At 43.8% G+C, this 15435-nt stretch overlaps 1 protein-coding gene across 5 annotated transcripts in view; it reads left to right on the top strand.

Moving 5' to 3' along the window:
- pard3ba (par-3 family cell polarity regulator beta a) overlaps window positions 1–15435 on the top strand; it is a 247550-nt gene that overhangs the window by 135144 nt on the left and 96971 nt on the right. For all 5 annotated transcript variants that reach the window (XM_054743134.2, XM_054743136.1, XM_054743138.2 and 2 more), the window contains 2 exons: window positions 10659–10874; window positions 11361–11565. In XM_054743134.2, coding sequence (XP_054599109.1) covers window positions 10659–10874; window positions 11361–11565 — 421 coding nt within the window. The remainder of the gene's footprint in view (window positions 1–10658; window positions 10875–11360; window positions 11566–15435) is intronic.

Here is a 15435-nt window from a genome sequence, read left to right as displayed (position 1 = left end):
TGTGTGTGTGTGTGTGTGTATGTGTGTGTGTGTGTGTGTGTGTGTGTGTGTGTGTGTGTGTGTGTGTGTGTGTGTGTGTGTGTGTGTGTGTGTGTGCGTGTTCCTGTGTGTGTGTGTGTGTGGGTCTGTGTGTGCATGTGTGTGTCTGTGTGTGTGCGTGCGTGTGCGTGTGTGTGTGTGTGTGTGTGTGGAGTCTGACGCAGTGTTGGAAAGTTGTGTGGTTGTGCCATACAGGTGTAAAGAAGCAGATAAAAAGAGGAAAGGAAAATACAGAAACAGGTTAAAAAAGAAGAAAGAACTAAAAAGAAAAGGTGATGGGGTGTGAGGTGATGATGAACAGGTGAACTCATCATCTAAAACACGGATCTAGCAGCTGTTTATTACTGACGTGCTCAAACCCAGTGAATCTGATAAGAAAAATAAAGGTCTGACCTGATGTTGGGCTAATACAGCCAGTCTGTCACTCCTCGCTCCTTGTAAAGTTTATTATCCACATAAAGCTTATCCACTGAGATGACAGCTCTCTTCCCATCTTGGATAAACTTTTTACGCAGCGGAAAGAGAACTCTGCGCCGATCCAGGATTTCCTTAGGAAACTGGTCATTAACGCTGAAGTCTTTGCCTTTGAGCTCTCTTCCGTGACTTTTAACCAGATCCTTCTGCTTAAAATGTTCAAATTTAGCCACGATGGGACGAGGTCGTCTGCTGTCCCCTCTTTTAGCTCCAAGGCGATGTACTCGGTCGAAGGTGATGTTTTTTTACCGTTTCTTCGGGTATCTTCATTTGGGTCTGGAGAAAGTGTTTAACAGTGCGTTCGCAGTCCTCGGCCCCTCCCACCTCCTCCGACAGACCTGCAAACACTAAATTATCCCTCATGCTACGGGCCTGAAGGTCCAAAACCGTCTCCTTCAGAGTTTTGTTGTCCTGGGTGATCCGCGTCATTCCCTCCTCCAGGGAAGAAACGGACTCCCGCAGAGACGCGTTCTCAGCAGCGAGCCGCTCCACCTGCTCCTGGCTGAATTCCAGGGACTGGCGGAGGTTCTGAAACTCCTGGTGCAGAACCTCAAGCAGATGAAGACGCCCCTCAAATCCCACAAGCCGTTTATCTATGGATTCTAATAATTCCAATATGTCCTTCCGGGGAGATGAGGCCTCAGGCGAGTCCTGAGGGCGGCTCCGCTTCGTCCCAGGTGTTTCAGGTTCACCCGCTGATTTCTTCGGACCCATAACAAATAACTCGAAAACTCCGTCAATAAAGTTCTGTAAACTTTCTAAATTTTCTTCACTTACCTCCAGATTGAGCGAGTTATACTTACCAGATTATTTTTTTGCGTTGTCAGTTTTTAAATTAGGCAAAAATGCATCTGAATTGTTTGTGAATGTTTGCTAACGAGCTGCCATCAGCTTCAAACGCTGCTGTGTCCGGTAATCGGCCGTCAGCGCATGCGCATCTCTGGGGATCTGATCTCTCTGGAAGGAGGACCCAGGTGCACCATTTCAAGTGACGTGAATCGGTGCTCAGTCAGTACTATGGAATTCGGTCAGTACCTTAAAAAGTACCGAATTCGGTACCCGTCGCTAGTCGCGACGGACGCACGCAACACCATTATCCATCCTTTTGAGGGCTCTCTGACAGGCTTGCAAGGACTGAAAGAGTCAAGCTCTCTTTTCTAAACATCCGTCCGTCAAGCTTGTGATTGGTCAGGACGCCGCTGTCATCTATAGCGTCGCCATCGCACCCTCAAAAACGTAAAGAGAGCCGAGGATTTTTAGCGGCAGACACAGAGAAGCTTGAAGAATACCTTGCAGAAAAACTCGAAAAATATAAACGTTTTCTTCACCCGTGACTGGAGGAGTGAAAAGATATGCAGCAAGTGTTTTATTCGTGAATGGAAATGACGGGAAACGCAGGTTTAGAGGTGGTGAGCGCAAGAAGAGGTGGAGGAGGATGAGGGAAAAATTTCTCCGTGTTCAAAAGTCTAAAATACGAAAATAAAAAACACAATATAAACAAACTGTCTTGGACCGGACACATGACAGGGTACCACAGAACAGCGCTACGCCCTCTGTTGTCCTGGCGGGGAACTGCTTTGCAACACTCTGGAGACGGAGAAACACTAGGGCAAATTATCTCCGTCCGTGCATGTCTCTCCCTCGTGGAGCTAACGGAAAAGTATAAATAAGGCCTAAGACTGAGTCCAGCCACCCTGCAAAGCTCGTGACCATCTGTGAGGTTTGGAACGTAGATCGATTAGAAAATCAATAGCCCCACTTTTGGATTAGCCTCAGCATCTACATCACTATGTCCCTGTAAGTCCTCCTCTCCCTCCTTTCCTCGTTTGTGAACAAGAAATCCTCCGTGATACTTTAAAACATGAGAAAAGACCTCTATTCCTACTCAGACCACAGCCGTAGATTTTTGAGGCACTGAACCTCATCCCAGCTTCACACTTGGCTGTGATCCACCCAAGCAGGAGCTGAAGGTTGAGTTTGAGCAGAGAAAATAAGAAATGGGACGATTTTGAGCTTAAATAAATAATGTGATGTTATCATGGTCCAATAATGTCATGAAAGACTTTAAAAGTTTTTAAAGCCCAGTATTTAGTACAATCCTATTGGCTAGAGCAACATTTTAGTTTTAACGAATGGGTTTAAAATCTTCAAACTGGATTCTATAAAATCCATCTCATCTTTTTAACTATGTAAGGATGTGTAAAGCTTTGTGGGGTTTCGTGCATTAGCCTGGACTGATCAGTGTGTCACAGAGATCAGGTCTTGTTTTACAGGTGTGTGTGTTTCTGTTGGAGCTTTGTGTTTTTCCACAGCAGAGTGCAGGTCACGACCCGTTTTATTGCTTTCCTCAACAACAGCCTCAGATTTTGTGGCTGATGCTGAGATTAGAAATGAGATTGGTGTGTGTGTGTGTGTGTGTGTGTGTGTGTGTGTGTGTGTGTGTGTGTGTGTGTGTATGTGTGTGTGCGTGTGTGTGTGTGCGTGTGTGTGTGTTATAGAAAAACACCTATTTTTAGGAGCAGGAGCTCCAAACCTTCATTGATCAGCGGCTAAAATGTCTCCTTGGTAACATTAACACACTCAGAAATTGTACATCCACTGCCACCCACAGCCGTTTTGATAGAAGGGGTGCTTTCTTGTCACCATGGTGACCTTTTTGCCAGTTTGCCACCAATTGCTTGCTGGAAAGAATATTGAAGTCCAGTGGATGAAGGCTAAGATCCTGCCGAGACACTTAAAGGTGGTGGTTCAGAGTTTTACAAGAGGTGTGATCAGCTACTGGACACGGGGAAAATTCACAATATTACAGTCCGTCACTGGGAAGCCATTATTCTTTCATCATGGTTAAAATATAACAAAGTTTCAGTGGCACATAAAATCACATTTAACTTAAAAATTTTAATTGACTTACGTACGAGCTTTTGGTTTTTCTCATGGTGTGTTTCATCCAAAGCCAAATGAGATGGATGTTGGTAAATATTCTTAGAGTCCAACAACATTTGATCAAAATGAAGTCTACATCTTAGTTTGGTGTGTTTGGAAAGTTTTCTTGTTGGTCAGCCTTTAGCTGTTGGGTCACATTTGACTAATAGATGAATGACTACCTAAAGGCTAGTTTAGACACCTGCGGAGGTGTGGAGACACAGCACCATCATTCGTGGACACATGGTCTCTCCGACAAGCATGCAAGGACAGATGGAGTAGAGCCTAATTTTTTAATCATCTGTCGAATGCAATGGAAAGCGCTGATCTGTGATTGGTCCATCCACCAACAGCGGAAGCGTTGGTGGATGGACATTCCACCGATGCCCGGTCTCTTGTGCAGCAAACCTTTATTCCTGAACTTTATTTAACAAAATAGAAACAATCACAAATTCCTAAATCAGAGCAAACTTGGTGATGGAGAAGAATAAACTAGACTTGAGTCTTGCAGCTGCAAAACCTGTCCAAACCATCAACCCTCCTCCTCTGTGCCTGGTAACTTCACGGGAGTTTTTGGTGTTGTGCTGCGTCAGAAATCTCTACTTTGCTTTTAAAGTTTGTCCACGGTACATGTTGTGTTCTTTTTCTTCTGGCAATCATGTCAAGCAAATCCTTGTTTATTCATTTTCTATTTGCACTTTTGTGAACGGACTTGGAGGCCAGCTCTTAGGAAGATTAGAACAACCTTTTCTGCTGTAGAATGGACTTGAAACCCTGATATATTTAATCTGAAGTAGTTTCTGGAACACAGCCTCGCAGTGTTTCAGCATCAGTACTTTTAGTCCTTCAGTCCTGCAGCACCACTTCAGGCAAAGACCAACAGCAGCATCATAGTGAATGTTATGTTCACATGAGTCTGTAGGTTCCACTCATGTTATGTTCGACATGTTCTTTATTTCTCTCTTTTCCAGAGATGAATAGTTCATGTTATTGTAAAGATTGGAAGCAGTCTTAAATGATATCATGTGGGCTTTGCTGTCCTTAGTAAAACTAACATTTTCACGTTAAAGAGCAAGTCACCCCAATCAACTTATTTTTTCCTGATAAACTATATAAATGTGTGTCTAATCGTGCTGCAGACACGTGGAGTCAATAGTTTAGCACTTTAGTGGATTTGAGTTAAAATTTTAATTTTCTGCCTAAAACTGTCAGTGTTGTGCCGTTGTCAGGTAAAAATTCTGCACTGCATCTGAATTAAAATCTGCCATCGCTATTGGCTAAGAGGTACCCTAGAACGTTAGCTGGTACCATATGATGTCACAATGTTGTTGTGAGCCTGTCGCTGTGTCTCAATTCAGGGTCTGCATCCTTTGAAGGGCCCAGCCTACTCTGCCGACGTGGGCTGGGTCCTCCGTCGGCCGAATAGACCGGATGTTAAAGGCTGTGAATTTGGACAGGCTGCCACTCCCTCAGCGAACGTTCCGTCACCTAGCAACCGTGGAACTGCTGAGCAGAAGGGAGAAGGAACTTTAAACGATGGAACTCGAAGTTTTATTTAGCTTTTTAATCATTTCCTTGACTGTTGGAGAGCTAATTCAGAGAAAATACTTTCGACAAGCTGAGCCTGAGCAAAGATGTAATAATAGTTTTTAATACTTTCTAAGGGTCTTAATTTGACCAAAACCGATTTATCACCTTTTAAGACTTTTCAAGACCCAGCGAATACCCTGTAATATTAAACAATTCACAATTGTAAAATCAAATTCGAGTTTAATGCAGAACTGATTTTATTTAGATATTTCTTTTATATGTACATGTTTAATCTTCCTTAACCATTTTTTCTAGCAAGCCTGTCAAAATTCTCCCTTCTCTCCTGTGCCCTCTGCTGCTCTGCCTCCCTCTGCAGCCTCATGCCCTCCCTGATCATCTCCAGAAGCTGGTCATCGCTGTCACCTTCTCCTGGATGCCCATTTTCTCCAGAATAGTCTTAACAAACATGTAAGAAAAAAAACTGGAAGAGAAAAGAGGATAACAGGTTATTCCTGTCATGTTTTCGCAGAAAAAAATATACTTAAACAACAGTTTTTTAAAATATGAGATGTCATTGTACCTCCATGCCACAGCCGCCGAATACCTTGCTCCAGTGATCATGTGGTCCATCTCCGCCCTAAGCTTAATAAATTCCCTGGTTTTCTCTTTTGTCCCTAAAATACAAACTCCTATTAAAATCAGGGGGAAAACGTAGCGGGAGAAATACGACACCGAGCGCGGCCGAACATACGAGCCGAGACCGCAATACAAGCACTTTTACTGTATCATTTCTAACTAAAATAACGTTCATGTATCACAAAAAGTCCTTAACCTAACAGTTTTCAAGTTTATACTGACATTTATATGCGCAATCCTCTCTGACAGCTCCCGCTTCACTGTCCGCCATTGTTTTTAAAAGTTCTACCATCTGGCCCGCAAGGCATCTTAGGAAATGTAAACCATTGAAGGATACACCAGACCCATCCTTCGTACAGGCGGAAAGAAGGCCGAATTCGTCGACTGCATTTGAAGGAGTCTTCGAATTGGGACAGGCCTGGTCGCGGCGCTGTGACGTAACCGGCCGACGAATCCGGCCGATGAAGGATGCAGACCCTGAATTGAGACACAGCCTGTGTGTGTGTGTATTTGTTAGTGGCTCCGCCCTCTCAGTCTGCTAGGCAACAACATTTGTTGCATTTTTCAAACAGGAAGTGGGTGTGAAGTAATGCTCTGGTAGGGGGTGACTTGCTCTTTAAGCTCAAAGTGACCGATCATTGTCAGAAATGATGAGTAAAAAATGGTTTCTCAATGAAGGACCTCTTTAAAGTTTAAGTGAAACTTCTTTCTAGAAAATAAAACTCAATAGTTCAAAATCAACCCGTTCTACCTCCTGAGCTACTGCTGCCCCAACAATAACCACTAATGTTAAAATGCCTGTATTTTTTATTTTAGGTGAAACCCCCAGGAAAACTAAAATAATGGGGAAGTAACAGGTGAGCTTTTACTGGGATGTGGTTTCTACTCCTGCAGCAGCAAAACTCACAGAATTTCTTACAATCCTTTCACAATAAGAGCCTCAAATGTCCTCGAAACACCTGAAGTTTGCGGAAAGGTTTGTGGTTAATAATAAAACATACAGCAGGTTGTGTTCAGCTCCATGTCTAAATGTTGGTGGCGCTTTTCTAACACGCAGTGGTAAACGTGTTCTTGCCAGTTAAAGCTTTAACCCAAGGATTTGAGGCATCTACGATTTTTCGTGCAAGCGTTTCTTTTGAAACCTGTTGTGGCCTAACCGTGTGTGATCAGAGGAGCATGTCTGAGTGAAATCGTGATGTCATGGCTTGATCTTGGATTGGGGAGCTTTGAAGGGCGTTGCACATCCCTTCGACCCCTCTTGGCTGTTAGCTTGTTTGTCAAATTTGTGCACCAGCTTGAATCAGCGGCAATCAGGCGGACATGATGCAAACTGATCCACCAGAGCATCTGCTGGCACAGTGGGCAGCAATATGTGATAAACGCTGATTTCACCCTCCACTGGATTGAGCTGGCGGTGATGCCCCCCCCACACACACACACACCCTCAATGCGTCCATCCTATTAAACCCTCATTATTCATTTACCTCCAGCCCCAGCCTCCTGACATGCATGGGATGAGCGGACGCGTGGCGCACATCCACGCTCCACCAAAAAAGTGAATTGCTCTCATATTTCTTCCCTGGTTCTGATCTAAGGCGGTCAAGGACACACACCGCTATCTCACCCGGGCAGGATTGGGACTGTTTCTTTTTCATTTGGAACAAAATTCTCACATTTTGTAATAAATACACAGTTTCTGGGTATAGCGCCGCTGTGCACAAGGAGCTTAATTCTATCAGGCTGTGAGCTGGACAGCCGTAATTACATTTGTGACACAAATCCTGTCTCTCAAATTGAGCGTTTTATTCCTGAGCGCTCCCGTCTCTCTATTTATAACCCCTTATTCCCCATAAATCCCACTTCCTCTCAGAAAGTCAATTTGGGACTTAAAAGGCAGCAACGCTTGGCTTAGTTTTCCTCCTCCTTTGACTTGTCGTCGCTTCAGTTTCACTTCTTCTTCTTTTTTTTTTCCTTTGGCTAGAAGGTTTGAAGCCTCTAAAATGACAAAAAAAGTATGTCTTTAGAAGTGAGTGCCACGATGCGAGAAAGTCATTCCTATAGAGGAGTCTGAGTGAAAACGCTGCTCCTTCACAGCTCAGATGAATTAGTAGCTTCTGCATTGAAGGGTTTCTTCTTAACCCTTCGTTCCCACCTGTCCTTCAACTTCTCCCAGAGTCTGACTGTCAGAAGCATTTTCTTCATGACTTTTACTTTCTTTCTCCTTTATCTCTTTTTCCGCCCAGTGTCTGTTTCCTGGCAGCTCCTCCTCCTCCTCACTTGCTGAATCAGCTGTGGCCTTTACAGGCTCCTCCATCACTCTCTTCATGTTCCTGTTTCTCCTGTAGAACTGTTTCCAAATTTCTGCCAAGTTAATATTGTTTACATTTTATCGCTGTGAATGTCCAGTTTTTTAACTACATGTTGTAGAAAGTTAAAATCATTGTGTGCAAAAGTTTCAAAACCAGCTCTAATTGTTTGTTTTGCTAAAGAAGAGACAACATCTCGTGAACTCAGAAAAAGTGATCTTGATCAGTTGCTCTAGTCTTTTTCCAATTTTTCCAAATTCTTTGAATTTGGGTTGAATAAACACAAATTTTGAACGGCACCATACTCTCACAAACATTCAGAAATGTCAGCCCTAGAAAAATCAATAGCTTTTGTTTCAAATGAGTGGACTCACCAGTTTACACACAGTAGTATATGATGGGGCTGCAGGGGTTTCCCCCAGCGCTTTGCTTGGCCACCCGCCATGCTAAGCGTCATGCCCCGCCACCCTCCCCGATCCTACCATGTCCGCTGACATGAACGGCGCAACGAAACTAGAGCCCTCCATCAGCTGATACTGGTGAGAAACAGCAGCAAAACCGAGCGGAAAGTGTGCAACCCCCCCCCCTCCCCCCCCCCCCCCCCCACTACCTCTCTCACGGAGGAGCGCTGCAGATCTTGCTGGAAGTAGCCATCAGAAGTGGGTCCATTGTGTTCATGAAGGGATGGATGTGGTCAGCAACAATACTAGGTTGTGGCATAGCACCTATGATCTGTTAATATTACTAAGAGGCCCAAAGTGTGCCAAGAAAACATCTCCCACACCGTTACACCACCACCAGCCTGAACCTTTGATGCAAGGCAGGATGGATCCATACTTTCATCTTACCAAATTCTGACCCAACCATCTGAATGTCGCAGCAGAAATCGAAACACATCAAACCAGGCTACGTTTTTCCAATCTTTTATTGTCCAATTTTTGTGAGCCTGTGCGAATTGTAGCCTCGGTTTCCTGTTCTTCGCTGACAGGAGTGGCACCCGGTGTGGTCTTCAGCTGCTGTAGTCCATCTGCCTCAAGGTTTGACGTCTTGTGTGTTCAGAGATGCTCTTCTGCATACCTTGGTTGTAACCAGTGGTCATTTGAGTTACGTTCTATCAGCTCGAACCATTCTGGCCATTCTAATCTGACCTCGCACCAACAAGACATTTTTGCCCGCAGAACTGCTGCTCGCTGGATGTTTTCCCTGTTTCGGACCATTCTCTGTAAACCCTAGAGATGGTTGTGCGTGACGATCACAGCAGATCAGCAGTTTCTGTAAAACTCAGACCAGCCCATCTGGCACCAAAATGGTAAATGGCCTGTATTTGATATAGCGCCTTCTAGAGTCCTGGAATCCCCTCAAGGCGCTTTACAACAAAATAAGTCATTCACCCATTCACACACACATTCACACACTGGTGGGGATGAGCTACGATGCAGCCACAGCTGCCCTGGGGTGCACTGACAGAGGCGAGGCTGCCGAGCACTGGCGCCACCGGTCTCTCCGACCACCACCAGCAGGCAAGGGGGTTGAAGGACACAGCGACAGACTGAGCGGGGCTCGAACCTGCAACCTTTTGATTACGGGGCGAGCACTTAACTCCTGTGCCACTGTCACAAACAACCATGTCACATTCAAAGTCACTTAAATCTCCTTTCTTCCCCGTTCTGAAGCTCAGTTTGAACTGCAGTGGATCGACTTGATCATGTCAACATGTCTAAATGCATAAAGTTGCCACCATGTGATTGGCTGATTAGTAATTTGCGTTAACGAGTTGGACAGGTGTACAGCGCTTTGTGATTTATATCTGTGAAAGGCGCTATATAAATAAACTTTTACTTACTTACTTATCTCTTCTCCTTATTCAGGTGTTCTCAGGGCAACATTATAACTAAAAGCTTCTCCTGATTTTAGGCCTTTAACCCCCAGAGACCCACAGTTGTAATATTACAACATCAGATTTAAGTCTACAAAAATAAACCTTCCCCATTTTTTCTTCTTTTTAAAACCACATTTACATTGCTAATAGGTCCTATTGTTCAGTTCTGCAACACTATTGGCTGTTAAAATGTGTAAATAGGCCCGTTTATCTGGCCTCCTAGAACAACATGTGGAAGGTTAAAAAAAGATTTTGCAGTTGTTTTCTAAATTTGGGTTTCTGGGGGTTAAAGGACGAGTGGAACCTGAACGTGATTCTTTCCAGAGATAATTTTGCTGAGTTAATGCAGTGGACAATTCCATTCCACACACACAAACAGCATGAATTATTCAAATAAAAGCCCTCTGTTGCTCCTCTGAAACTAGTTTGATTCTCATGTAATCTAAACCTACATTAAATTAAGTTTGCATCATTAGTTTGCAGAGTTTAATGCAGATGCCCTTTAATTAAATAAGGAAATAGAACTCTAGGAGATGTGTACAAATGCAATGTTTTGTAAGCAATTGGCTGGATTTTGGTGAAAGCTTCTGATCTCAATAAGATTATTCTCTCGTTTTAGCAGCGGCTGGATATCAAGTCTCAGCCAGGCTTTATTCTCCCTCCTTTTAGTTTTTCTCCATTTTATTGGCAGGGATTGCGTAGCAACAAAAGTTTTGGGAGTTGGAGTCCTTCAAGCGCCTTAAAACCTTGTTGGAAATTTGTTCAGGTCTATCCAAATTTCCATTTGGAGGTGGCTTATATTTAATTTTAACTTCCCATTTGGACCATCTGTTCCCAAGCCCATCTACAAGTCCTGTTTTTGTGTCTCATAGGTCGCTCGTCTGGAGGAGCTCTGGGTCCAACTCTTGGCCTTGTCAAGTCCAGCTCCTTGGAGAGCCTCCAGACCGCGATGTCCGAAGCCAACCATAACCGCGTCCAAGCTCAGGTTCCCATCCATCGGCCACGTCCGCATATGGTCCGAGGACGAGGATGCAACCAGAGTTTCCGCATCGCCATTGACAAATCCTACGAAGGGCCTTCTGAAGATGGTAAGGCGACTCATCCGGATCTTAAAGCCAGCAATAAAACATATCTACTGGAGTGGAAGTGGCTGTTTTTTAAAGCTGCTGCTACAATAATCTAAAATTCTTTTCTTGGCGTTATATCCATTTTAAATTAGAGACCACATTGCTGATGCTCAACCCTGAGGCTGTATAGCACACTGGCACTCAAAAAGAGCCAGAGGCCTGCCAAGAAAGGAGACGGTGCTCAGCCTAAGTACTTTAATGAAATGCTACATGATTTCATCCACTCAGCAATTTAGAAAGAACAACTTTGTCTTAGAGCAGCATTTTTTATAATGCACCACCACCTGACCACACGTGCACGTGGGCTTAATGTGAAATTAAAAAAAGAAAGCTTTTTATTTGAGGTGCATGATGTACTGGTTGTGCTTTAAGTGGAAAAAGTACCTTTTCCATCACACCTTTGACCTGTTTACCCCCCCCCCCCCCCCACCCCCACCCCCGTCTCAGATGACGACTTGTCCGAGTACAGCTCCGGCAACGAAACACCAGCCAGCACCTCCTCTCGTCAGGACCTGGACGAAGATGATGGGAAGAAAAAGAAGAAGACCAAGGGGAAGAAGAAGGAGAAGAAGATAAAGGGGAAGAAAAAAACTGAGGATTCAGGGGATGATCTGGAGAAGAAAACCAAGAAGAAAGGATTTGGTCTCTTAAGGTAGGAACTCAAATTTATGTTTGGAAGCTACAAACCATCAAACCACCTTTAGATAGGAAATCATTTTTTTTTTAAATCTGTACACACAATTTCGATTATTATCTAGCTGTAAAGTAAAACACACATCTCTCTTGTGTATGTAGAAGCTACTGGAACATAACCTGCGATACTTTCTCCTTGGTTAACTTTCAACAAATCACCTGACTGAGCACAGCAGGATTATGGGATACAGGGTGATTGGATATGAACACAACCTTCTCGGTAATGGAGAGTATTCATTATTTCTCAAGTAAAGTCCCACAGACACAGTACCGGCCCAAAATGCTTGTCACCCCTTTATCAAGCTGTCCCCATTGTGATTTGTGGTGGTCCAATCCTGCTGCAGCAATCCTTATCTATTGGCAGTGACATGGCGTGGTCAGTGTATCACCACACTTCCAACACTTGGGATTCAATTAGGCTGTGATGGGAGATAGCACGGACCGAGCCTGGGACTACAGATGGCTGATAAGAATCCAATCGGCCACTGTGTCAAGGGCGGTAATGGAAGAGATGTTCGCCCGGTGAGGCTGAGAGGGGAGAGTAGGGCAGGAGCACAGAGGGCGACATGAAGGACACGGGAAGAGCTCGATGGCAGATGAGTGTGAAGCTACAACTACTTGATTCTTCTTATTTAACACAACGACCTTCTGTTGGTCGTCAGCAAAAACGGGAACCTCCTGGATATGTGACAGGTGCTGCTACTCATCAAGTTTGTATCTGCAGACTTTGTTATTGGGGTTTTGCTTCTCTTGGTCATTGTTCTGACTCTTAACTTGTTGATCTTAGACCTCCAAGGGAAGTTTGATCAGTTGGCGGTAGTGTGACAATGAGTTAGAACACTGTCCTTAACAACTTTGGTACAAATAAAAATCCAGCTATGAGCAATTTGACCCTTCTGCCACATCTGTTTATATAAGAGTACTTCCTGTGAACTTTTCTTCTGCTGCCATTCCTGCAGTTGTCCTTTAGTGACTCCTGTTGTTAAGAATAGAGTTTGCAGGTGGAAAAATGCAAACCGAGAGAGCGGAGTGATTGTTGGTGACTGCTGAGGCTCCTATGGAGCGTGCCTAGACCGACCTGCAGAACAAAGTCCTTTTGCGTTTTCTACGGTCCGTCTAGATTTCTCACCTAGCAACTCTAAGGAACTGAAAGTAACCTCCGGGCCAATTATGGTCATTATGGTGAAGATGATGGGACTCTCAAGCTTGTAATGGAACCAGGCACTTTTGTGCCTTCTACTCACATTGCATGCACATGTCTAGTTTCCATGTATTTCTATGGTATGAAATGGCAGAAGCACAGCTGACAGTAGAGCTGAAACGATTCCTCGAGTACCTCGAATAATTCGAGTACAAAAAATCCTTGAGTCAAATTCTCTGCCTCGAGGATTCGTTTAATTCATATTTAATTAATTCATGGCTTTGCAATAGCCCGGGGTCATGTTTCACCCGGACCGAAATAAGTGACGCACATGCCCACTGGACTGAATGCACACGCGAGTGGCGAATGTAACTTAACTTTCTCTTAAGCCATGGCGGACAACGTAGACCCCGGTGGAGTGCGAAAAAGACAGAAAATGTCAAGTTGTGGAACCATTTTTCACGTCTTTAAGCGGAAAACGTAGTCCAGTATAAATACTGTAAAAATGGATTTAGCCTAGCACAACACCACATCCTCCGTGCTGCAGCACCTGTAAATGTCACTTCTGCAAGCGGACTCGGAGCCTCTACAAGATAATGCTTTTAGCCTGTTTTTCTATATATTCTGCGGACACTGTGCGACTTTTTCATTTGTAGCAGTCAGTTTCAGCTCACACCGTACATCTGGTAGCAACACGTCGGGCTTAAAATGTGCTAAAAATAGCAGTTTTTACACAACACGTCGGACTTTTTATTGTGTTGTTGATGTCTGTTGTCCCTCGGGGTTTCTGCAGGAGGACACGGGTATTTATGAGTGGCGGAGGAAAACGAAAGAAAGTAAATAAATGTTTTGTGATCAGTATAATTTGACAAAACCACAGCAAACATGCTTTTGGCAATCCTTGTTAGTGTGAGAAAAAAAGTGTGGAAATTAAAACGGACGTGTGTTAATAGGGAAACAGCCGGCGAGCTGTTTGCGCCGTGAGCGGTTCTGGTTCTGTTTGGGCCGCAGCCGCTCGCAGCGTTATCCTCCTAGTTTTTGTCTGGCTTGCAGGCTAGCAGATTCTCGCACGAGGGGAAAATCGGCTCAGGTTTACTTATTTTTTGCACAGGCATTTGTTTACTGTGAAGTAAAGTTGAAGTGCTGAAGTTATGCAAACTAATTTTGAATAAAACTTGAATAACTGGCAATTGCTTGCTCATTTTAAGAGGTCTTTCATAATTATAACATGCTATTTGATATAAAATCAAATCACTTTTATTGTCACGTCACATGTGCAGGTACACTGGTACAGTACATGCGAGTGAAATTCTTGTGTGCGAGCTTCACAGCAATAGAGTTGTGCAAAAATACAGTAATGTAAAAACAAGTAAAATATAAAAATGGCTAATCTAAGTATACAAATGAATAAAGTAAACAATAAGATAAGAGATATAAAATGTACAGAGGTTGGTATGTGAAAAACAGTGGCATTAATGTACAGTATGGAGCGTGTAATGTTGGAACTTGGTGGAGCTCGCGACGAGGCAGCCATACTCGGCGCCATCTTGGCTCATCAATATATGATATAAAGGTTTACAAACACAAAAGGGTAATTTATTAGAGTACTCGATTAATCGAAAAAAAGATTCGATAGAGTACTCGATTACAAAAATATTCGATAGCTGCAGCCCTAGCTGACAGAATAGTTTAGAAGGTTTGTGATCCACAGAGATGGCAGCAATATAATAAAATCCACTCCTTTTACTTTGCGACACCAGCTCTCCTTCAGATCAGACCTTCAACTTCACGTTTTGCCATCTGCTGTCACTTGCTTGAACCTGAAAAGGCCAAAATGCTGCTAGACCAAATAGTGTAACCTTTAGAAGTGGCTTGTTGATTTTTGTCTTGGTAGACATGTGAAAGAAGACAGGAGGACTCAACTTGTGCATTTTCTTCTAATTGAATTTAATATGAAAGAAACATTAAGTAGGTTAATTAATTGACACAAATTCAAACAGCATATCTTTAGAGACACACATGATTGTTGTCCCAACATCAAGTGAATTTACTATTTTGTTGTGCCAAGGCAAGATATGTTGCTTTATGAATCACTTCCTTCTGTAATCTAAGTAACTAATGTTAACATTAACCTTTAAAAAGTCCCAATAAGACAGTAGTAGGACATCTCAAACCTTTCTTGGTACGTTATAATATCGTATACCAAAGTATGGTAAATGGCCTGTATTTGATATAGCGCCTTCTAGAGTCCTGGAACCCCCCAAGGCGCTTTACAACACAATCAGTCATTCACCCATTCACACACACATTCACACACTGGTGGGGATGAGCTACAATGTAGCCACAGCTGCCCTGGGGCGCACTGACAGAGGCGAGGCTGCCGAGCACTGGCGCCACCGGTCCCTCCGACCACCACCAGCAGGCAACGTGGGTGAAGTGTCTTGCCCAAGGACACAACGACAGCGACAGACTGAGCGGGTCTCGAACCTGCGACCTTCCGATTGCAAGGCGAGCACTTAACTCCTGTGCCACCGTCGCCCCATAGCGACATAGCAAGTATAGCAGTAGAAGTACCCTCCAAGTCTGATAATAAACTTTCTCACTACGTCCTTGAATGGAGGAAAGCTTGTTGCCATCAACACTCAAAGCCTGCCTCTTTTTCCGAGCTATATCTCTATCCCAACAATG

This window comes from Nothobranchius furzeri, chromosome 14 (genome assembly GCF_043380555.1).
Source record: "Nothobranchius furzeri strain GRZ-AD chromosome 14, NfurGRZ-RIMD1, whole genome shotgun sequence".
NCBI classification, from domain to species: Eukaryota; Metazoa; Chordata; class Actinopteri; order Cyprinodontiformes; family Nothobranchiidae; genus Nothobranchius; species Nothobranchius furzeri.
The sequence above is the reverse complement of the archived record's forward strand: the minus strand, read 5'-3'. Positions and strand labels throughout refer to the sequence as shown.